The sequence below is a fragment of the Anopheles darlingi genome, chromosome 3 (assembly GCF_943734745.1).
Source record: "Anopheles darlingi chromosome 3, idAnoDarlMG_H_01, whole genome shotgun sequence".
Classification (NCBI taxonomy): domain Eukaryota; kingdom Metazoa; phylum Arthropoda; class Insecta; order Diptera; family Culicidae; genus Anopheles; species Anopheles darlingi.
The window spans coordinates 33,933,639-33,958,774 of record NC_064875.1 but is presented as its reverse complement, the minus strand read 5'-3'; the positions used below and the strand labels follow the sequence as shown (position 1 = coordinate 33,958,774).

Below are 25,136 nucleotides of genomic sequence, written 5' to 3'. Positions count from 1 at the left end.
ACACACACACACACACATACAGTGGGCCGGCTGACAAGTGGCACCCGCAGCCCTTCAGCACGCGCCTGTCCATGGCAAGCAATCCTTTTCCGCATTAAGGTTTTCCTTGGCCTTATATCCTCGCCCTTTTCCTTCGTTTCGAGAGCCCGAAGGGCGGAGGTCTCACACCGCACACACACACACACACACACACGATTGACGGATTCGATCTGTGCGGCGTGTTGAGGTTTGCCTATTGGATTTGGACCTCCTGCCTCGGCAACGTCGGCTTAACCTAGATTGGTTTCGTCCTAGTTGGGGCACACGTGCGGGCTAGCGAGTCCTAGGCCAGCGAATCCGCTCCTAAACCGGTGAGCAGAGATGTGCCCAAAACAACAAACATCCGAAGGCCATCATCAGTTTGCGGGGATAAGGCTGAAGAGAGATGACCTAGGTACTGGCACTGTCGCGGCCGATCCGGGATTGTAGATTGTATGGTGAAAGAACAGAGATTTGACTTTAAAATCTTCATTGAGGAAAAGGAAAATATTTTTGAAATTTATCCATTTTCCATGCCTTCTTCATGGACTGATTATTTCCGTCTAGTAATACTGCTCCAGGTATAGAGGCGACTTAGACAAAGTGTGTTGTTACAATATTATAAGACAAAACGTGGTTAGAAGTCATTCATACCGTTTTATAAACAACAAGACAATGAGCTTTTCGGAAAATATTCCGAAAATATAATCCTTTGCCACTAGCATCGCCCCCGTACTAGTGCTCATGCTAGATAATTTGCTCCACGCTCTCTGCTTGGTATCGATTAATGGTATCGATGACCTTGCTTTTTACCTCTGTGCAATATTATCGGATGCATTTTAATCCCCTTACGAACGGTAATAAATCAATTTCTGGGCAACGCTTGTCAGAAAATAGATCTTTTGGCACCACCCAGCGCATTCGTAGTGAAAGGCTTCGGATAATAAGTTTTGCTATCGAGCTGCAGATGCAAAAGGTTGAGAAGCTTCCAATAAATTCATCGTGAGAAAATCTTTCTATAATAACCGATACATGAAGATCGTTCTGGTCTGGGCTTTTGTTTGAAGATGGTTAAAACTAGATAGAGGTTCATGAATGGTGCTGCTGTCAGGATGGTCGCATGGTCTTTCTGTTGGAGCCCGCCTGGTTTCTGCAGCGATCGTTTTTAGCGCCCGCAAAAGATACGGCTAATTTTCCATTATGCATCGGCGGCGATGAAGCTATAGTTCCATGCTGGTGTCGTCCGATAATATGCACCGGTAATTGATAACTACCCTCGTCACGGTTGGGTGAAAGAGGAGCAATCTAGGGATGGGAGCTCCATTCACACTAAAACCAACAGGCAACGGTTTCGCCGATGGTTTGCTCAATGGGGCAAACATTATGAATGGTTTAGAGCGAATTGGGAGCATTGCTGATGCACTGGAATGTAGGCTACTCGCGCACCACACGTACACGTTTTGTTTCATTTCGTCGATGAAAGGAGAATATAAATGAATAAGAAAGAGGTAAACGCGATTAGCTTTAGTGTTTAGAATGTCGTTTAGAACTTTATTGCAAATATCGAAAGTAGTTTCGCTTTTTCTAATCTACTCCATTATCTGCATGTTGTTAGAATGTTTTGGCTTCTTGTGACCATTAGTGTTCCGCTTGCTTCATTTTATTCTACACGAAGCGCTGTTTAAGATATTTTATCTATTATATTCACACTCTCTCGTATCCACTCACCCATTCCACTTTCCCATTCCATCACACACATTGTTTCGTATCGGTTTCTTGTAGCAATTGTCAGTCTTGAATTTAGTAACAAAATCAATTTAATTTCGCTCATGGAAGCCGCGGGCCTAAATCTTGATTTTGTCACACAACAACACATACCTGGAAGTGCTAGTTAATAGGAATTGTTATGAGCATTATCTCTAACCTTAAGGTGGATTAAGAATCTACTCGAATCTGCCCTAACCAAAATGGATTGCTAAAACATTGAATTACTTCCACTACTTGTCGGAAACTCGATCCAGTGTCCACACTTAAATGTGATGTCCTAGCAGCAAAGCAATTTTAAATGAGAAAATGATCAGACTGATTAGAATTTCAGACTTTTGAAGCGATAATTCAGTTTCATTCAGCAGAAATCCTCTTCATGGTGGATCACCGGCAGCAATCATTGCTTTGATAGAGAATGCAGGGCTGGAAACCTTATCAATTTTTCTTCATCCTCATTCGCCTGTTTTTGATTTATTTTCCCGAATTCTTCTATTCATATACTATTCATAGCAACTCATATAATACACAGCATTAAAAATACAGCCTCAAATTAAATTAAGATGATATTTGATGATGATGCTGATCTTTGTTAGCGGCATTCTACATTGATCGTCATAGAAAGCTAGACATAAGATAGCAAGACACGTGCAGGGCGTCTGTGGGCTATATTCCTTTTATATTGATATAGTCCCACATTTGAAGAATAGATTTTCACAAGAAGTAGGAGACGGAAATATCCCAATGAATACTAGTAAAATCCCAATGAATACAGAAAAAATAATAACCAACCAACGAAACCTATTGGATGAGATACAACACCTGGTGTCGACCGACTTGGCACAAAGTGGAAATGGAAGAAAAACTATAAAAATGTCGCCACTACTTGCGGAAAATCTCCTTGACCCAGACCTTAACTATTAGCAACATTTCGACGACCTCACATCAAATGTATCAAACATTCTCATTGTCATAGTACATCATTTTTATCAAGCTGTAACTCATAATCGAATGCAACCAATAACAAACAGAAAAAGCTTTTTTTGTAGTAAAATGTCTCATCGAAATGTTTTTTGCTGTACGAGACATTTTTTTAAAAGTAGAGCATTAAAGTAACCCCCTAAAAAATAAGGGATCACTTTTGTTCCAACCTAAAATGACGCTCTTTTGCCGACGACGCGAATGAACGCCAAAATGAACAAAATGAACATTCATATCGCTTCAAGGCGAATTCACTATCGGCTCACTGGAATAGGCACCTCAATGATTTTCCGGTTTCTGTTCTTTATGTTTTAAGGTTTTTGAGGGTATATCGGATTTTACCTATTCTTCTGCATATTTTTATGATTTTTCTTCTCTCACATTGCATTTTTCACTACCACTTTCATTTTCAGTGTTGATTGATAAATTGAGGGAATGACGGAAATTGAAATGAAATACGAAAATATCTTTTGAACCCTTTACACTAGTTCAATTCTGACATTATTTCCAATATGCCATTAAAAGCGAAGCCTCTTTGCCGATCGATTGTTGGATCGAAGCTGCATGCAGCTCAGCCAAGGGAAGTTTCCTCTGTTTGCTATTAACCCAATGGTATTTACGCCAGTTCAAACACTGTGCAAAGAAGATATTCACTGCCTTGCTTCATACTTCCCTTTTGCTATTCCGTTAGTGGTGTTACTTTAAGCCTTAATTTTAGAACGCTTTGAGAAATCTAATTTCCTAAGATTTTTGCTAGTCCTAAACACGGTTCGCCGCACTGCTTGGAACACTGTTTCAACTATTACTGGCAAAGACGAAAGATTCGATAGGAAATCGGAAGTAGAGTAGGCTCTTGGTTTTTATCTATGAACGAGTTAAAACACGGGTTTCGATAGTGCTACGAATCTGGAATTTCCCTACGATCTTGCATTCAACCAGGGAGGATGCTGTTATCGGTATTATTTAGGAATTCTATTTCATATTACTTTTGTCTATACCAAGTGAAGTGTTTACCATATCCTCAGCGCCTCTGTTTCATAAACTGTCGAACGCGATACGGAAACCGTTTGGCTGCAGTTCGCTCGGGCGGTTTCACGAAATAAGAAGTTTTTCCTAACATGTTTTTAAGCCTGTAGTTTCTCACTCTATCACATTCCGGTTGGCCGTGACAATCGCCAATAGCATTCAATAGCTGATCGTAGAAAACTGTTCATTATCTGCCGTCACTCCAAGGGACACTCGAAGCTCTCAGGCGATGCCACCTGTCCGATCACTTTTTCCGACTTTCTTTCTCACCATCGCATTCTGATCGTCGAACGATTAAATCGTTATCACTGTTCGGTTCCGTCTCATCCGAAATTTCGTCATCATTGGAATAGTCTATGGCAATTTTGAGATCTTCGCACGTGACCACATCCTTGCGATCACCGGAAGAGCAGGACGAGTTACGGGACAACGAGCATCGTCGCTTGGCATCGCCACCATACTGGTTCGCGGCGGTGTGCACTTGAGCAATCTGTTCCGTGTCCACCTTTGAACTAGGCGTCACGTTCTGCATGGAATATTCTGGATCGTCGTGGATGCATACGTGCAAGGAGCTATCATTATCACAGGGGGCGGAGATCGATTGCGGAAGCACATTCTTTAGTGGCGTGCGTACCTTGCGCACTTGGCCGCGATCGGTTTTGTAAAACTTAAACGGTAGTTTCGCTTGTTCTTGGCTGGTTCCACAGCCGTTAGTTAGCCGCTGCTGTTGCTGTTCTTGTGTTTGGTGGTGCGTCCCACGATGCCCGTCATGTGGGTACGCATGGTAGTGATCTGGAGGATTCATTCCGCGACAGGATCCAGTGGAATGGTTCCCTTTATATTTCTTCAGCGTCGCCGGAAGGCTCTTCGATCCATGCGATTCGGTGGCACAGGACTAAAAACAAAACCAACAAACCATTCGGTAATAGAATCGATGGCTGTGGAAAGCATAAGTAGTTTTACATACATCGCTATCCGGATCATCCTGAGCAAAGGTATTCTCCAGATTACGTTGTTTCTTGTTTAAAGCTGCCGCGAGACATCCGACACAGATGTCGCTATCATCTGGTTGCTCTGCACGCCGCTGGTTCGCTCCGCAACTACTTTCACGCACCGTGTTGCGCCCGGAAGAATGTGGAGTCATACGGTCCAGTTGTTCCTGGTCGGAATCCGACTCAGAAGAACTTCGTGACATCTAAATAAAAGAGAGCGAAAAAGAAATTTTTAAATAAATGCATCAGCTTCGTAAGGATTGCACAAAATTTACCCGATTTTCACTAGAAGCTCGTATTTGTGGCAATGGGCTGACACTGTTACGTCGTTGGTAGCCACCATCGGTACTGCTGCGATCGTCAATCAGGTCACCCTCTTCCATGTCCATGTCCAATTGAAGAATACTCTCTTGACTTCCGGTAAACTGTGCGTGCAAACAGCAAAACACATCCATTCTCAGTTGCTTATTTCCAAGCCAGACCACAAGGTACGACAAATTAGATAATAGTATCATGGAAAAACAAAGCTACACCAACTATTTCTACGGACTAAGCTTAATCAATCAAAAAACGAGCAACAAAATGTCGGGTTTCTTTCGTTTCAACACTCGAAAATACCTGTAATACAAGCATTACTCACGAAATTAAAGCTAAAGACAGCCAAAAACATAAGAAAGGAAGACTACTAGCAAACTAAAAACATTCATAAAGATAAAATGAAAAGTTTATTTTTATGTACATTATTCATTAGTGTTTACGCCTATCGTTTGCCTTCAATATCGCAATTGGAAATGTATACACGTGAACGGGCGAATGGACAAATCATGGTGCGTTCTGGTTGTCTGGATGTATCAAATCCTTCAGTTCTGTACTGTATTGTGAAATCATTGTGACTTTGCAGTAAACAGTTTACTTCAGAGGCATCCGCCGGATCGAAGGGTACGATGCTAACGATCCGCATACCGGGGCGCATCTATGTATATTACGCTCTACGATACAGTATAGTATGATAGGAAGAACGGGTAAGCTAACATAGGTTTCATCTTTTCGCAACCACACAAATCCACACGCTATCAATTATTACGTTTGAATTAAGTAAAATCTAAGTTGTTCGCAAGGATTAACCGGTGCGGGTGTCTACCGTTATTCCCCGCCTGCATGAGTAGTTCAACTTCGACAATCTAGCTACGAAGAGGTACATCCAAAAAGGGGGCTAACAAAACTAAATAGAAAGCAATTGAAGACCAACATTGGAAAAACACCAAGTGAGTGTATGCGAAGACCAAAATCGATAATTGAAGCTAATAGTTTCGACCACTAAGTAGGCTGATCACTCGGCAGTACCAGCTACATAATGTATCCGCGTAACGTTAAACAAATAATAGCACGAAATGACAGCGATAGTAGCGACTACGTTTGCTCTAGTAGTTAAAGTAACAGCAACCATCTTACAGATAGCTACTACTATTGAAGGGATGCTATCAGAGGGGGTGGTCTCTATTTTTATCACAGAATCTTACACCTTTGTCGTTGCTTAAGTATTTATGTATCGCGGTTATCAGCGAATGATCCAGTGCTTGTTTTTTTTGTTTTATCAGCGGAACACATATTTTACTTCACCAACGTTTCGTTTCCTATCAGTATAACCAATACTTGGCATATCCACAGTGCGTGCAAAGCATGGTTGTCGCACAACGACCGTACGGTTTTAATTCAATTCAACCCTGTAATAGTATGAGTCACATTCTTTCGACATTTTAATGCGAATGTGCGATCGTTAAAATATTGCGACCCGATAGCCGCATGGCACGTTCTTATTATGAAGGATTTGCATACGTTCGATCAATAAAAACAAACGAAGCGACAATCCTTCTTCTATTCCGTTCGTTTGGGGAAAACAATATCAATGTTTTCCCTTCCGAACATAGTTCATGCTATTTACAAAGTCTCCTCCCTCTTGTATCCTAATTCCATTGCAAGGGAAGCATATCTTAGATGTTTCTCTTTAAGCGGTTCGATCGGAAAAAAGGTATCAGGGTTGGATGGAAACTACTATTGGGCTTAGTCGCCGATCATCTGTTTGTTGATGAGTTGACTGTTGCTGTTACTTTCACTACTATCGCAGATGATGCTACTATCATTGTTACTGTCCCTAGCGTTACTACTCATGCCAGCGTTCGATGTCCAACCGCCTCCTCCACCGTTGCCAACACTGGTGCTACTGCTGGTACTGTTGCTGCTGTTGCTGCTACCGCTACTGCCTGCAGCGACACCATCGCTAGGACCAGCGGTGTCATCGATATTGATAATGATGGTTACGATATCAGTCAGCTGACCGGCAACACCACCAGATGTGCCAGGGCTTCCGGTACCGTAACCATCACCGAGCAAGTTCGATGGAATGGTATCAACTCGGCCGCCAGCACCCCCGTTAGCTGACATTACGCTCGTTCCGTTTCCAACCCAGGAAGTTCTTCGCGATTCAGTCGAGGTAATGGAAGAGGTGGTGATCGTGGAAGTGTTGGAGGACGGAGGCGGTGGAACTACATTCAAATACTCCGCAATGGCAGCGTTGATCTGAGCGGACGAAGAACCCACCACAAAGCCGTAATGTTTGAGGATGTCCATCTTGCACATCGGACAGGTGCGATGCTCCAGCAGCCATGGATCAATGCAAACCTTATGGAACTCGTGTCTATGCATGAGAAGAGACGTAAAGAAACGTTTTGTAGATTGCATTAAGTTACAGAGCATACTAGATCGGATCTCGTCGAATCGTTCTTACTTGCACGGCAGCACGCGTATCACGTCAGTCACCTTGTACGGCTCGATACATATAGCGCAGCAGTCGTTATCGATTTCCTACGAGAAAAGGCAAATACAAAAGATTGCATTAAAAAGCGACATCGTAGCAACCTTTGCACCAACAACTCAAAGACAACTTACCTTGTCATCTGATTTAATACTCTTTGTAGGAATTTTGGCAATGATCCGTTTCGCGGCGGTACATAACCGTTTCTGGAAAAGGCATAAGAGGAAGATACAAATGCATGATATACACTGACCCAATGCTTTTACAAGACATAGTAGTGCTGTGCGCGATGTGCAATTGAAGTAATCCGTACCGCGACCATTTCATGAGCAATTGATCTCAATTGAACCATAAGTTTACGACTAACTCAATACTAGCCCCGCCGCTACGTGCGATTACTCACCGATTGTTTGTCTTTGGTTTGCAGGTATCGGAATCGTTGAACGTAATAAAACACCAGCCAGACCAGCGATATTATCATCAGCACAATGAACGAGATGGATACGAACAGCACTGACGTTCTGCCAAAAGCATCGATCAAGAATGAGAACGGGGGTTAGTGGAATCTTTTCATCGTCTGATTCAGCTCCATCTTAACTACTCACCGATTTATGTTGCCAAGTGGTCGGAATTGGCGCGAACCTTCGCTTATATTCATCATTACCTCGTAGCCTTTGATCTCCAGTAAATCAATTAAATCAAGGCCCATCGATTTGGTTGTGAATACTGCGGTGATGTTTCCTGTTGTTTGAAGGAAGGCCGGAATAAGCAAATAATACAATATGAGTAATTAGTGGTGTAACACACGCGATAAAGTCAAGACTATTGTTCTCTCCTTGCGAAACTGTCTTCACTATTCGCGACCGGCCGGGGATCTACACATGATCATTATGGGTATGTACCGTTTTGCTGCGAGCAAATAGTCGTACGCTTAAAATAGGTCCAGTTCTCAGCCAAGTCTCGCCGTGTGTCGCTTCACACCATTGCCACTTTCAAATTAGTAACTAGCCTCGGCCTCATCTACAACCACACACACTCATAAGGTCACGTTTGCTGGTTATCGAATTAGCAGCAGTGAGTTCGAACACCTGCCAATTGGGTGTGAACAGCAACCAACCAACCAAGCAAAAAGATTTAAATATCTTAACTGGAGTAAACTATGTCCTGTAATATCCATGCGTTCGTTGCGCCATTTACGATGAGGGCTATTGGGCTATTTTGCGGACAGTCACAGCGACATTCGTCAAGCACCTTGAACTCGACACGCATACGCATCTAACAGCATTCAAATGGCCGAGACACTGGTTTGGCCGGTTTCTGGCCGAAGAAGAAACCCCGTACCGGAAGTGCGCCTTCGAACCAGCTTCTGGTTGTGGTTGTGCCCATGAACTGTGTATGAACAGAGTACCATGCACGCCGTTGCGGCGGCGGTCGCGGCAGAAATACACGGTTTTCTTTGTGGTTTTTATCAATTGCCTCCCGGGCCAGGCGTTAGAAATGTCCCATCGCCGGTGGAGGATATATGTTAATTCATATGCTAATATGTACAGGTGCAAAACACAGCCACACAGGGACACAGAGATAGTGGCGTGTGTCAGTCAGTGAGTCGGGCGGTGCAGCAGGTCGGAAGTCAAAGCGACCGTCGTCGTCTCGGAAACTGCTCGGGACCGGTTATGAGTCATACTGTGTCTGTGTCCATTGGGTGGTGCGTGCGTGTGGCGACCAGGGCTTGGGTGTACCATATATCTTTTCCATACCATTGTTGCTAATATGTTGCGACCAGCATGCATGCATGTGATGGGAATAAAGAAATGCGAGCATTCTTGTTTCGCTCAATTTGCGCTCCGCTTGCGCAGACACACGATCTCACCGCGAACACAAAGCCAATGAAGCTTTACATCTTGAGAACACTCCGCAACAACACAGACGTTGTGACGAAATACAACAGTATGGGACACAATGGTCCCATAGCGTTCCTCCCTAAGCTTCCAGACAGTAGCAGTAGCCGAGGTAGATACAGACCCCAATGCCGCTTGCTGCTGGTGCAATCTATGATTGCAATTCTATAATTACTAAGATTGTGCCTTCGGTGGTGGTGGTGCTGTGCGTCTCAAAATGCGAACCAGACGCAATTGCGCAAAATGTTATAATTAGAGTGTACGCTCTTCCGCCTGATTTATAAGCGGCATCATTTAAGTTCGATCACATTCGCAACGATATCTGGAACGTTGCAGTTTCGCTCAAACTTGTCAAACGATCGAAGAAATACAGTCATCAGCGTTAAAGTATTTTCTTGGCTGTAAACTATGATTTCTGCGAAGGAATTATCGAAGGCAACGCAAAGCTAGTTAAGTAGGTTACCGTCTAAAAGCGTTGCCCGTGTCAACGCTAAGCCGTTGTCGCCAGAATGGCATGTTTTAAGGTGGGACAACATACAAACAGTAGGCCTATGCCCTTCACAATTCAATCAACCTTCGTAACACGCAATACAATCACGCACGATGCTTAAATATCGCATAATCACGAACACGCTTCGCGACTTCCGTACGGTTTTAAATAGTACGTTCTATATGCGATTCCTATTTGGAATGGAGCGGGAATTTTGCCAATCCAATGTTGATCGATGAATCATGGCACGAGCCAAGTTCTAGTTGCTGATAAGCATGATTCCCATTTGAGAGAAACTTTAACACTACTCTGGACAGAATTTGTTATCAGCGCGTGTGTGGGAGCTACGCATCTTATTGAAGGTCACACATCACGACAGTGTTGGAGATGCGCTGGATGCGGGGAAAAAACTCAAACGCGATAGAACCAGTTCAGGACAGACTGGCGTCATCGATTTTTGCGTGCAGTCTCGGGGAATGCAGACGCCACACCGATGCGTTTGTGTTGTAAATTCCGAGCAAATCACACAATGCTCTGTGTGTGTGTGTAAGATTGTGCAACAGATCCAGAGCGTCGGGTTACACCCGGAGGCCAGAACAGCCGGGAACGTTTCGAAATATTATTAAAAATCACGTTGGTACCAAAATTAAGAGGTTTTTTTTTCCTTCTTTCCGATGCGACTAAAGTGTCGATGAAGTTATAACCTTTTGACTCCAGCATTTGGCCCAGCTATGTTGACACAATCTTTTTCGTCCGAGATTCCCCATCAGCACGGGGACTAAGGGTGTTGCATATGTGGCTTACCGTTCGTTACCCATCGGCGTCACTCAAAAGTAAACAATCACTCTTCATTCCACACGGGCATTATCAGTGTTCCGAATGACCACAGGTCAAACACTTCAGTTGATGGGTTGTGAGCCTTTTTTAAGACAGTTTGCGGCGTGCTGACAACACTCCTAACACAAATTCTTGTTGCTGGAGGATAGGTATAGGTAGCAGTGGTACCTTGTAATGTTTTCTGCTTTTTGTAGTTATAAGTTGTTGGAGTGTCTGAGTATGCCATGAGCCGGTAGGCTGCTGCTTTAAGGCCGGCGCCTAATAAAGTATGAATTACACTAATGAAATTGATGTTTATTCTTCTCGCAACGAAGCAACCGGAGATGCTGTTGCCGAGCAGTGGACGACGACTACACAGGAAATGTCGCGCTGGAGAGTGTAATTGATGGGGTGAAGTAATAAATTAATTATTTCTAAGAATCCCTCTCATTACTGCCGCACAGAGGCGATGGCCACAGCCGCACCGAACCATGCACCCAGACACCCAGTTCGTCAAACGCTGCCAGGGACGCGCACAGACGCGCCAAGTCTCACGAACCCATCATGATGCTCATGATGATGGTGCGTCGACCTAAAGCGTATAACATGACAGATGCGACAAAACAACTGCGACGACGACCATGGCGTGGAAGAGACAACGACGACGACAACGACGACACCAAAAACCAAGGGAAACCCCGCATAGAGTGTTCCGCTAGAAGAGCGTCGTGAGAGGTCGCTGGTGCGATTGCGTCAAGAGAGTGAAAGTAATCCATCCGATTATAGAATTGTCCGCATGGCCAACGGGACGGACGGATGCAGCGGCTAAAAACACACAACGTTCAACGTTGCGGCGGTGGCCCCACGTACAGTCAACTGTTGGCAATGCCAGGGCCATTTGTTTGCGGGGGATATGACTGTTGCTTACACACACATTAACGACAGTGCCACATGTGCCCCCGTCCCCCCAACGGTGACCATGAGTGATCGAGTTTCTCTTCGTCTGTTCATGCTTCGATGACATTCACACTGGAGCCCCCTCGCAGCCTTCTGCGATCAACCGATGGTAGTGTGATGTGTGATCTACAAAAGAAACTCTCAAGCCTTCTTGGATTTTGTTTGATTTCCAGTATCTTGAACCCCTACGATAAACCGAAGTTATCAGAAACCCTTTTTATCTAAGAAGCCCATGGCTAGTCTCTAGCCGATAAGTAAGCAGCCACACAGCAAGAAACAAGAACGAATAAACAGATAAACTTGCGTTCCATAAAAAATGATGTATTCTGTTATCGTACGTAAACAAAAACTGGGACCGCGCCCGAAAAATCCCCGTTCGAGGCGAGGATCACAAGCACACACAACTCAAGCAGTCTTCAAAAAGTTCAAGAAAAACGGTTTTTTCTCATTCTGCAAGCTCATGCTCACATGAAGTACATGTTATGGAAACCATCAATGCTCTCTCTCTCTCCATTGAAGGTGATTATTGGGATCATTAGTTGATCACCCCCGTAATCCCATTGATTCCAATTACTTCACTATCATTTTAGTTGCTGATCGCCGCCCGGTTGCTGTCGCCACCAGGCCCGTGACGCTGTTTATCGGCGTCAAATGCGAAACAATTGTCCCTCGATTGGCGGCGTAGATCAACCTCGCTTCGGTATGATGATTGAGTGTACCGATAGAACCGGTACCAAGACAGCTGCACTACGTTATAAATAATTGCGAACCAGATTGTCCGCCTTTGCCTCTTGGTCATCTCCATCACGCACCACACAACAACAACGCCGCCGCCACCGGTGCCGGAAGTGTAATGAAGGTTTTAAATGCTAAATTTTAAGCAATCAACCCCACCTCGAATGTTCTGGTATGAGTTATCGCGTGTCACATTCGCATATATTCGGGACATCGATTTGCCTCTTCAGCGTTATCGACGACTTCTCTCAGCCCCCGATTATCAGGTGTATAGGTGACGTTGTTTACAGCCAATCGAGGCTCATTGGCGTTGTCACGGGGGAATGTCGATTACAATGACTGTTGACATTTACTAGTTGGCACCACCGTGCGTAACGGGACCGCCGCAGTTACGTGACGAGGTTTCTTTAGGAAGTGTTTATGGGGGGAGGAGATATCATGTGCTAGATTACACGTCGATTGGCTTCAACGTGGCCATACATAGGAGCGGCCAATCGAACCTCCATTAATCACGACCCGGAATTTGGGTCCTTTTACGTTACAGACAAATGAAACAATACGAATCGACTAGAAATTGACAATGACTCGATGACAACGGAACGGAACAAAGAATCGACAAAGTCGGTTCGACAGATACTTACGCTCCTTATCGGTGATCTTCATTTTATCCAGCTTCACGTCGTTCTTATCATTATAGATAATGACTCCGGCGGCACCGTGTTCGTAGGCGTGCTTTACTTTATCCTCGAAATTGCAGCCACCGCGGCGTACGAGCGCAATCCAGGACAGTTCGCGATCCGGGAGCGGTTCCCCGAGCGTACCATTCCAGTGACGTGAGCAACCGGAGTGATCGCTGCGGTTGCCAGTGTTGCTAATATGCACGAGGACTCCGCTACGGTTCAGCACACGTCCCTCGCCATACTTGGCGCTCTCGTTGCCACCTAGCTCCAACGTGCGCCCCTCCGAATCCTTGTAGCTGTAGTTGAGATAGGCGAGCGTGTAGCTCTCGATCGATAACCGGTCTTCAGCCGGTAAAGCGAACGAAGACACACCATTGCTGAACTCGGTAGGCTGTGATAACGAGGTGATGTCGTGGTTCGGTGACGAGTTGGCTGCCACCAGCGAGGCGCCCACCAACAGCGACAGGAAGTTGTTCATATTCACCTGATGGCTCAGTGCAGACATCATCCCTGAATTTTATCACTATCACACATACACACACACACACAAGCACGGAACCGGGCGCGAAAGCACAGAGAGCTGCACTATTATTCACAGTTAACGACTGCTTCGTGATGCTCCTCAAGATAGGAGGAGCTGCTTTAAACAGGCCAAACGAAAGCACCACATTCGTAGGGTCTCGTGAGACCTGTTATCACTCGGGCGCGTAAAATGATGGAATGGAAGCGTACAGCTACTGCTCCCCTTTCTCCACAACCATCCAGTTATCACACTTGCACGGAGCCTACTTAGACCTGCCTAATGCTCGGGGATAAACCATCAACAGGGCATACTACAATGCGATTTTATTGGCAAACGAACATCAAAGACAAAACACACCGATGCACCGACGCACACAGATGCACTATCAGAGTATCAGAACACCTTCTCTGATAGTCGTTTATGTTTAGTTTTCACTGCTTTTCACTAGACACTAGCGCGCGCGCACACACCACGATGATGATTCACTTGGGATGTTTGTATAAATAGCGTCCGCCAACAGCACCCTCCGCCGTGAAGCTTCCCCTCTATATCTATTGGGGGGCCCGTGACACAGATGTGCACTCGTCAATTCGACCGTTCTCGATTCGGTGGTAGCCAAGCCTGCTGCTGCTGCTGCTGCTAACCACCCACGGAAGGTTGAACTCTACGAAAATGCGATCGTTCTGCGATCGTGACCGGGACTAGACTGGCGAAGAGCGCGGCTCTGCACTGCGCCTATCCCTACGAATTGTTGTGTATCATCCACACGCGGAAAAACCGTTGGTTGGTGTGTGCGTGTGCCTGGGGGGCTTCACAACGAAATCGATTTTGTGGCAGAATCTCTACGAGTGTTGTTGTTTGTTCGATGAGGGCGACGCGGGGCACAGCCAGGTCTGCAGCCTTCTTTGCTAGCCTTCTTCAAGTTGACACCGAGAAGAGCACGTTCCTCGCGGGCTCACGGGCTCACGGGCGCATACGGGAAAGCCACGAGTGATCGGCTTATGGAAGCAAACATACAGCCACACAGGCACTACACGTTCCGGCCGGTTGGAAACCTGGAAAACAGAATGTCAAAGTGGAAAAAGAAGGTTGCACGTTACGTTTGGCTGTCAGAAGGGATTGCATGATGGAGTGCAAGAAAAAAAAACGGAGGCTAGAGATCCTGCGAGCAGGCCACCCACGGCAACACACTTTGCTTGACTTTTGAGGGGTAATTTCATTACGCCGAGATTCCACTGACGCAATGCGACATCCGCGGAAATACCATCACGCTGGACGTTGCACCGCGTCTCGTTTCGTTAAGATGAATGCCATTGTTTACGGAGATCAGAAACCCTACAACACAGAATACGGGAAGGCTAGGGCATGTGGCAACAACTGTTACGAATGTGTAAACCCTAGTGTTCTAACATCGCTTTGTAACGGAGTTCCCAGAAACATCCGTAAGATGTGTAAGTGTTTTCCATTTCCAAGCGAAATGCCCACCACCGCCAATACACTACACACCACGAGCTACAACATGGGTGCGGACCATGTGTGCACTTCAAATTCTTATCACTGATTAGGCCTCACCCCTACTACACCTCGACGATTCGTACTTCAGCTAATGGCGAATTGTGAGTGATAACAATTACATCAACATCACATCTGGCGATCTGGCCAATTGCACACAATATGAGCGTGGTACACAGGGCGCAGGGTCGTAGAGACAAAATCACCTAGCTACAACCATGAATGCTTCCTGGCAATTCTACCTTATCATGGAGGAACCCTGTGCGTGAGAGCTACGATGTCCTTAAGCGCAATGAGTTGAGTAGTACTGGGATGCGTGACTCGTGGCTTCACCACGGATCGATGATTCATCGGATGGCACAGCGTCCTAAAAGGCAGAGAGGTTTTCCATCCATCCATCCATCCGTTACCCAATGTTCGCCCGGCCGTAAATGGTTTACATATCACCTCGCGACCGACCCGGGGAAGGTCGCTTCAATATTCATATGGCTTCAGCTTTAACATCGCATACAATTTTCACGGACCGGCGCTACTATTATGGCCCTGTAAAAGGCACGATTCCGCGCACTCTTCTCCGGTGGTGGTGGTGATGATGGCCTTCGGCAGAACTTGGGCCAAAGTAGAAACTTGGTCGGTGGGTCCGAACTGCCGTGGCTACCGCTACCGGCTCCTCAGGCCATCGATAGCGTACGCGTTCAGCGATAAGAAAGAAACATTCCCATACATTTTGAATGTTGAGGCCGACGAGAAGGCCTCCACAGTAAAGACAGCCTGAATTAAGAAGCAATACAGGCGAACACAATGCACGGACTGTAATCAAGGAACTAGTAACGTGTGATCTTATAATGCATTAGCATTTCTTTTTTTTTGTTTTTGGTGGCGTGAGGTATCTACTTTAGAAGGGGCATTCATACGTCAGTCGCTAATCTCATTTTGGATCGTGTGCCCTCGGTAACCAATAGAATAACGTTCCGGTTTCCGGTTTTGGGAGGCGCATCTACACAATCATCACACGGAGGGGGTCTAGGACTAGGTTTGCCTGATCAGGGACAAGTTTAAGGCCTTTTCGCGATAAAAAACATTGCATTACGCCGTGCTTCAGATCAATGATCCTAGGGACAACAACTAAGCGCAACAACTGCAGCAGCGTCAAGTGAACTCTCTTTACTGGCCATGTCGCCATTCCAACGGGTTCTCCAAGATTCATCTCGCTCCGGGCGTACCTAGTGATCTCCATCCGCATCGCTCGTTTTGTGCTCGTTAATGCTAGAGTGAGATGTGCTGCTGTTTATGATGTTAACGACCAGAACACGACCAGAAGTGAAAAACCTGTTCCCGTGGCCACAATCACACACATACGTACTCGCTCTGTCCGTGTGATCGAACAACACACAAGCTGTGCTATTGCAGCTGCACTTTGGATCACGAGGTGGTATCGAGTGAAATAGGTGCATGCCCAGATGACATCGACCCCGCGCGCCCGTCTCACCGCTCCAGAGCGCGTTACGCGCGCTAGGTTGCACTATTCCCTCCTCCCTCCCACTTTCATTGCTTGATGCGCTACTGATGGTGAGTGCCGATCAGAAGTTGCGTTTGAAAGTGGCCCCATTCGAGACAAACCATTAGCGTCAAGGTTCTGCAGATGAGTGGGGCGGTTTGTCTCTCCGTTTGCCATTCCGCTTTGGCCCTGGCAATGACCTTCCTCCATCGAGGGTGAGCCTAGTGGACCAGCGGAAACAAGCGCGCCTGATCAGGTCTGCCTGTTGCTGGAACATGTTTTTCAATTCCATTGGAAACACACTGTTCTGTGTTTTAGCTATATATATGTTTCGCATATTGATGTGCAATGTTCTCGCTGATCACGTTTTGCTCTCAGTCATTCTGACATTTATTCTGATTCTGGTTTTCCACTGGAACTACATTGAGTAGTTTTGGATGTTGCGTAACCTTTTGCAATGACAAATTTAAGTTTTATTTTTATTAATATCTGTCCTGTTCCGGGTAGCATGTACCATATATTAATCCGTTGTTATGGGGACGAATAGATGAGTAGGTTCACTAAAACCAATGCTTGAGTTTTTAGCGGCAGTGTGCGATTTGGAACTGACATCATCAGGGAACCGGGACCAGGTCAGATAATCTTTTCACTGAAACAAAGCGAAACGAGCATCTCGAGCAAGATGCAGCATCTTGCCAATACATCCGCTTTCTGGTGCATTGATTCGAGCTCATCTTGGATCTCGTAAGGCGATCGAAACCGTTCTCGTGCGCCTAACTGTATATGTGAGGGGAGAGTGTATAGACGTTGTGTTAGGCTCCAATGAACCCTTGGCCTACGTCTACCCAACCGGTTTCACGTGTACCGCCGCACTGTGTAGTGCTGCTTCGGCGAGCTGCCGGTCCTGCTGATGTTGTCGTTGTGCCAGAAATGTGCGTGACGCGTTGCGCGTCGGCGATCGAAGCAAATCTCGACTCACCTTCCACTCGCCATCGCGAAGCTGATCTAGCCAGCATATAAACGACGGCAAAGCAGCGAGATCGTTACGCTCTAGCGAGCTCTAGAGCAGAGGCGCCTTCTTACCGCCTTCGTCTCGGACGCAAAACACACCTACAACACAACACACCTTGCCTTTACGCCGCATCCACGGGTGATTTCTCACTTCCGAGAAGGAAGGTGGGTCGTTGAATGGCGCGAAGGTTTCGCGGCAACGATCGCGGCAAAAACAAACAACGAACCTGACCGAGAGATTCTGCTGCTGTTGTACCTACAAAGATATACACAGCGGTCGCGAAAGTTCCAATTTTAAATAGTATATCTAGTGAGTGTGGTACAGGACGCCACGATGACATTCAGTCTCTAGCTATTTTCTTCTCACGTAGACCACTACCTCATTCGAATAATTCGTTTAGCAAACGGCAAGACGAGTGGTCTTTGTAAATTGCAGCCGAGTAATCGTCAATTGATCAACACTTTAACACAGTATTTTTCTATATTACCTTTTTAGTGAATATTCTAGTTTGCATTGATTTCAAGGCACCAGAAAATGAAGAGATGGAACAGGCTTGTGCCCTTTGTTTGATTTGAATCAAGGGCAATCAAGCAACGTCAAATGTTGAACAGAATCCATATCTTGAAAACGAAAAGAACCAAATCCAATATGCCGGTGAGCTGAATTCGATCGATTGTAACCCCGGGCATTGATTCAATGGAAAAAAGGTAGCACATTTTGCCGTTGAGAGCGCAACGATTTCCCTGTATGTCTGCACTGGAGCGCACTGGGTACGTGACCAGCATCGCATACCCTCGTATAAGGAAGTTACCCATCAATGGTGGAGATTGTGCTGCGCCAGTACGCCAAACCGAATGATCAATATTTAAAGCATGATCTACACCATAGAGATGATGGCTACCGCTGCCATCATCATCTGCGCTTCCCCATACGCTTCCGGTTGAAATTGTGCCTTATCCTCGGTGCGGTGCTTCTATTCCCCGGGTGGGTGCGCCATAGTCGCGAAGCAGGCGAGTTAATTGCGTAAGCATATACCAAGCGCTGGAGAAGAAACAGTCGCGCAAAGTATGAAATCTTCCCGAGAGACCGTGGAACCGTCGCCACTACCATTTGCATAGTTGGCGATTTATTATTCTGCATAGAAGTAGCCGTGGCGGGGCTGGGGGTTGTTGTTGTTGTTGGTCGGACTGACGATGCTTGGCACCAAGTCAGCCGCCAGCGCTACACGCTTTGCTCAGCTGATGAATTATTCAGCCCTGAGAGAGGTGTGTGTGTGTGTGTGTGTGTGTGTGCTTGCTTGCGCAGCGTGGGACGCGACAATCACCGTCGTCGTGTCTGAATGAGATTTGAAACTAAGAGCGAGCTGAAAGTAACCCTATTACTTCCTCTCTTTGTTACAGCTATACCTCGGATTGGATACCCTTTGGATACCGTGGCTTCCTATGATTTGAATATCTCACTAGAACGCAATGCCGATACATCGAAGGAAGGCTTCCCGAATGGAAGATAAGTTATGGATGGCGTCGTGGTGAAGCGCACACCACGGATACAGGTTTGTGTGCACTTGACTACGAGTCCTATACGATTGATCGATCAATAGAGATCGGAGCTACTCAACGCTACAAACGACTGCTGAGCTGTTTACTCTAGACTCTCTTAGTTCCGGCTAGTGGCCGCCTGCTGTAACTGCGTCACATTTCATCTCAGCTCATTGGGAACCACCATCAACAGTGATTCTGTTTTTCCTGCTGTTCAGTTTTGAGCTTGTCAATGTCGCATGTGAGCAAAATTTAATTAAGGAGTCACCTGCACGCAACATGATCTAATTTCAACACATAATAGACATCTCGTACCAGAGACGCAATTTCGTTCGTGTGTGTTGCTTTGCTTGGTTTAGTAGAAGGATTTTGTTGTTTCAAAAATAAAAAAAAACCTCCCTTTCGTAAAGAGAGAAACCAAAAGGAAAATCCAATGCGAAAAACAAGTCAGATTTCCCTTCGCAAACTACAAACCGTCACACACACACACACACAGACTAGCGAGTGAGCGCGTACAAGCGGAAACACGAGCTACGATGGTGAGGTGGGGTTAGGTGAGGATTTGCTTGGCCCACTAAAAGCCCGACGATCGAAGCTCACCTCCCCAGGCCAACATCCGCGATTCGTGGCCACGTACGGCGAGGTACGTACGAAGGTTTCCGATACGAACGTAGCGATGGTCGGTTGAAACGCACCAATTTTATTTGAATAATTATCCCTCATTACAATGAAGCGCAGTGCGTGGCGGGCACGAGCTCCTCTTTCGTGCTAATTAATGGTAGTGGATGGTGAATCTCCCAGCTTTGCTCGCGCTCGCTGCCCCAACAACCGACCTCGTGTTTCTCACCCGCTTTCTATTGATCCCTCTTTGGCTCGGCCCGGTTAATCTGCTCGGGCAGCGCATTACACCTCTTCATACACGTGGTCACGCGCTTTCTTGGGATGCGCTCCTACTCTACTAACACGCCAAGGTGTAATCGGCACATGGACCCAGTAGCGGTTGTCTATAGGGTCTCGTAAGGTAACAATATACACTCCGGAAGGTCGAATACGGCTCACTTCCGTGTTGTACAGTGCATACATTTCGTATGTATGATCGCATGATTTTTGTCATGAACTCCAAGAAGAGAGTCACAAACGAGTTCTTTTCCTTCCATACAGATTTATCTTTTTCTTAAGTACCAGTTCAACATCTGTCCGAGGCGACTTTTCGGACGTTCTCGTATTTTTACACGATTTCAGTGGCAATGACGTTGATCGATGCAGTTCCGGTTTCGAGAAATCGTGCATCCAGAAGAACGCTAACGAACAAAGCAGCCTTGTCGATATGACAATATTCGGACGGACTCAGCCCGTTTCCTTTATGATCGCGAGCAGTTCCTACGCGTTCCTTTATGATCGAGAGATCAACGAAAGAAGAGTTAGTTTGTCGCGAAAGAGCTGCCCAACACACGAAGCGCACGTTCCTGTCCGGAAAGAGGTACAATCGGAAATAGCACCCTGTTGACTAACAACTGGGAGGAAGCTTTGCCAATCCCCGCAATCACCATGACACTTTTCTTACGCAGGACAACATTGCCATTGGCCCACCGCCACCACCACCACCACCATCACCAACGCCAGTTACTGAGTGGCCGTTTCGTAAATGTATTTTTAAACTGGTTTCCCTGTTCAAAAATAGGTCGAACGCCGAGAATGTGTGCCACGATCGGTACATCTTTATCAAATATTCGGGTTTCATAAACAAGGAAATCTCGCTCAACAAAGACGCTCAAACCGAGACACCTTGAGAGGAAGTATTGATGGGATGACGCCGTTAGTTTTAACCGAAAACAATCGGTCATTGTGATAAGCAATGGGTTGTGGTCCTGTATGCAACGGACTGTCTATATTTAACGTAAGGCCATTCATTCATGAAATCCCTTGAACCTGAACGAACGATGGTCCATCCTTGAACCTGCCGGTGTAAAACATGGTAAAAAGTCAATATTTTACTCGTGCACACGCGGCAAGAATGTCAATATTCGATTATAAATACTTATCCGCCAACATTACAGGTTCTTCATCGTCGCCTGTTTAGCCTTTCATGGGCGGAACGTACCAACGAATAACGTGCAAAGCGTGGGGGTGTGGGAGCAATGAGCTTATTTCGCCTTGACAAGACGCAGAGATAAAGCAGCGGTGGCCACGAACAGCGCCGCCGAACCATCGGATTCCGCAGGGAAGTCAAGATATTTTAACATTCCGTTCTTGGCGGCTGATTCTGTTCACGTGACCAGCATAAGCAGGGGGTGGGTCCACGCTGGACACAAAGTGCAATCCAGGAATAGCGACAGAAGAAGAGTAGACTCCGGGGCCATGTGCAGCGGTATTTATCCGCACTGCTCATTTGCCGTGGTGTTGATCGGTCACCTGCCATTAGCCGGACGCCCCACCGGCCATATTATCCTGGCTGACCGTTTAATGCCCGCAATAGGCAGGGAGTAGAGGCGGGTCGGGCACATGTTCTACCCGCCGATGGCGTAGGATGGGTTGGTGGGGAAGGCAGGATTAAGGACGCTTTTCAGTCGGTCGAGTGTTAGCACAAAGGCAGCAGTGCACGTTCCGTTTCATTCCACTTGCAACCGTCGTGTGGCGTTTCACTGCGTTGCGGTACGGCTGTCCTTCACGTTTTCTAGCAGACACACCGACCATGTTCGCACCACGAGGCCACGTGATGGTGACAGGTTGGGGTATTCATTACAATAGAAACTACACGTGCTAAAGGACCTTTGCCGGGAAGTCGGCGCTCGTGATGTGTTTTATATCCTTTGCGTCCGTGGTGGCACGTTTGTGGTATTACTGTTGCACCTGACTGCAGCGCATCTTCCGCACGGTAAATGGATTATCCTTTGATCCACTGTCTTTCCGCGATTCCATGGCACGTGAAGTACGCATCTGTACGGTATTCCAATTCCAGTGCAAGGTAGCAAGTATTTGCATCTGGCTAATTCCATCTACACCTCGCTCCTGGAAAAGTATTACACAATAAGATTGCCTTTTTTTCGTTTCCGTTGACCATGGAATGTCGCATTTCCAAATGCCAATGTCAGTGCTAGGCACTAGAGCAGAGAAGATAACGCCAAATTGGCGAGATCTCGATTCTCGGGAAAAACGGACGAAAATGGTAACCACAGGCAACACTATAGTGAACTTTGTGATGACGTAAAACGTTTGAAAATCCATCTGCTTTTGGGATGGCCTATTGGGAGGGGAGGTTTGGCCAAGGAGGTCAATGCCTAGGCTGTCGATGTGCCGCTCATCGAACCGACCAACTGCTGATTGACCCACTTTCAGCTGTTTTTTGGCAAACATCTCGCAACGCATACAATCATCGTTTGCGCGACCGTCCGACGTACGTACGTGACTCATTTTGAGAACGGGAACCGACGGATGCAACCGTATCTTGTGTCCTCCCCTAGGTGTCTCTGGTAAAAGCAAAACATTCAACAAAGCAGGCGGGAGAATCCAGCTCGGGAAATTCCCAATTCATGCGAAACGATCGCACAGCCAACTCATCTTCTCCGGGATGTATTCGTAACCGTGCGGCAAATTGCGAGATTTCCTCTGCCAATCGAGTGAACCGCGAGAGCACAGCGCTGGCGGAGAGAAATTATGTAAATGTAGCCACCACGATCCGACCAAAATATGCACAGAACATCCTGGGCCTTCCCGAGGCCAGCTGGTTTCAACAAGCATTTCTTCCGGGTTCTCTCCGGTCTACCTCCTCTGCTTCCTTTCCTTTGTCATGTGCTGATTTTTTGCCGTTTATTTTACGACGAGACATACAACACCCGATGCAGAAAAGAACATGAGAGAGACTTTTGTAGCTCTTTTCGCATCACGAGCAGCAAGAAACTGTTCGTCAAATTTGTGAAAGAATTTCCGTTCTTTCCAGCCAGGCAGGCCCGATATCTGTCGACGTTCTACAATATCGACGACACACATTTGTCGCATCTTCTTCCCACCCACAAAAGCGGTCCGCTCTCATTTCGCAGGTCGCTCTTCACGTTTTTCTAGGTCTTGCTCAGCCGGGGAAACCTCGATTCAAGGATAATTCGCTTCTTCCTCGCCCCGTACTTGTTGTTTTACCGTGGTGTTGATGAGCTGGTATTCCGAAGCCAACGATGTCGATTTTCACTCGCCAGGAACTACTGGGTTGACTCTTTCGTTGTTCGCAGATGCCGCAGATGGGAAAATACTACCACGTAACGATTCTGTCGCATTGAAGGTGTTCAGTTTAGCTTGCTGCTGCGCGAAGGACGATTTTTTTCTGCTTCTGCACACACTCTAGCTCTCGAACAACCTTGTTCACTTTTCACACTTTTATCAAAAAGCAACTTAAACAAACTTTTCCCGCACGAACTTCGAGCGTGGGCTATTTTCCACTCCGAATTTTCCCGGGTTTCTCCAACTAGTTCTGGTCTACGTTCCCTCTGCTACTGCTGCTGGCTTCTACACGACTGGTGCTCAGACCCCTTCTTTTTCCTTGAGTGTTGAGCACGGCTATTGAAAGCGGCTTCCTCTGGGCCTCCGCAAGCTACTCTAGCTAGTCCTCTGCGGTAAATTTGCTCTCATCTTTAGCTATTAGCTTATCTTTATCACGAAAAACACGAAAATTGTTCACAAAAGCCACAATTTTTCCATTTTCCTATTCCGAACGGAATCCAATTGGATTTCCAAACCAAAACAACGGCACAGTGATGTGCCCGATTATTGCTGAAAATTTTGACTTTTGATGAAAATTATCGTGTGTAAAATGCTCACATTTTACCGGTCATCACTGTAAAGAGGTGGTGTCATAGAAATATTTGCATGTCGCCATTTTGGATGTGTTTTGACGTTCACGTGCTCGATAAAGCAACTTCGAACGGGCTACGAGCTCCAGATCGAGCAGTTTTATGTATGAGCGCGAACGAGATGGCTGATGAGAGGGCAATTCTTTCGGTCGTTTTAGTCGTTTGATCTAGAAATCTTGCAGAACTTTGTTCGTGTGGACCTCTAAGCAGCATGGCATAGTGCGAACCAAGGCGTTTTAAATAGAGAGGCTGGTAAAAGACTGAAATAGGCCCCCCCACTCACGGTGAGTTACTGAGTGACCGAAAAAATCGTTAAATTCCACTTTTTAGATAAGCAAACCTTCATAAAAATATGAGGAAACGTAAATAAATGTATTAGGGGAGGGGGGAGGGGTAGAAAAGTTACATTTTACCAGTAAAATAGCGATTTTTCGGTCACTCAGTAACTCACCGTGAGTGGGGGGGCCTATTTCAGTCTTTTACCGAGAGGCTTCTAGTAGAACAAACCCCGATCGGATTTTAGGAAAAACTTCCGAGTTTGACAGGGACGGGACTGTTTTACTGGAATGGAAGATACCGAGCGCTACGCTGGGAGAAACATTCCAGCAGTCGATATGGGCACCAAAATTCGATGCGGGAACGGCAAAGACAGTGGGATGCAGGCAAAAACGGACGATGGACGCATCGCCTAATACCAGAAATCGGTCCATTGGTAGGTCTTGCCACCCGGCCTAGAACCAGAGCTAGCTAGTGTTCCTGGACCGTGCTCACTCGCTGTAAAACACAACTCGGTCGCTCGTTTTAGTTTAAATAGAGAGATGAATCATTTAAACATTCGAAATAGAGTGAAAACAGGTACATTGCCTGATAAAACCATTAAACTTACCCATGCCTTCTGTTTCTTCTTCTTCTTCAAACGCACGCTGCTTTGTTGATCAGCCCTATTGTCAAAAGATTCAAAATGGTGCCGTGTCAAAGCGTCTATGACGCCACCTCTCTGTTTGCTTGTTTTTTTTCTTCATGCGGATATTTTCTTGTAAGCTGAA

The 25,136-nt window shown here is 46.2% G+C and overlaps 1 protein-coding gene across 1 annotated transcript; it reads right to left on the bottom strand.

The window, feature by feature from the left end:
• Positions 1-1,553: 1,553 nt before the first annotated feature.
• LOC125956146 (protein goliath) lies at positions 1,554-23,979 on the bottom strand. Its single transcript, XM_049687729.1, has 10 exons — positions 23,384-23,979; positions 13,131-14,747; positions 8,199-8,334; positions 7,997-8,114; positions 7,728-7,799; positions 7,567-7,643; positions 7,380-7,476; positions 5,057-5,206; positions 4,757-4,984; positions 1,554-4,684 (listed from the first exon to the last, which is right to left on the bottom strand). Exons 2-10 carry the CDS (start codon positions 13,675-13,677, stop codon positions 4,034-4,036), a joined length of 2,076 nt encoding a protein of 691 aa, XP_049543686.1. The 5' UTR covers positions 13,678-14,747; positions 23,384-23,979; the 3' UTR covers positions 1,554-4,033.
• Positions 23,980-25,136: the final 1,157 nt, after the last annotated feature.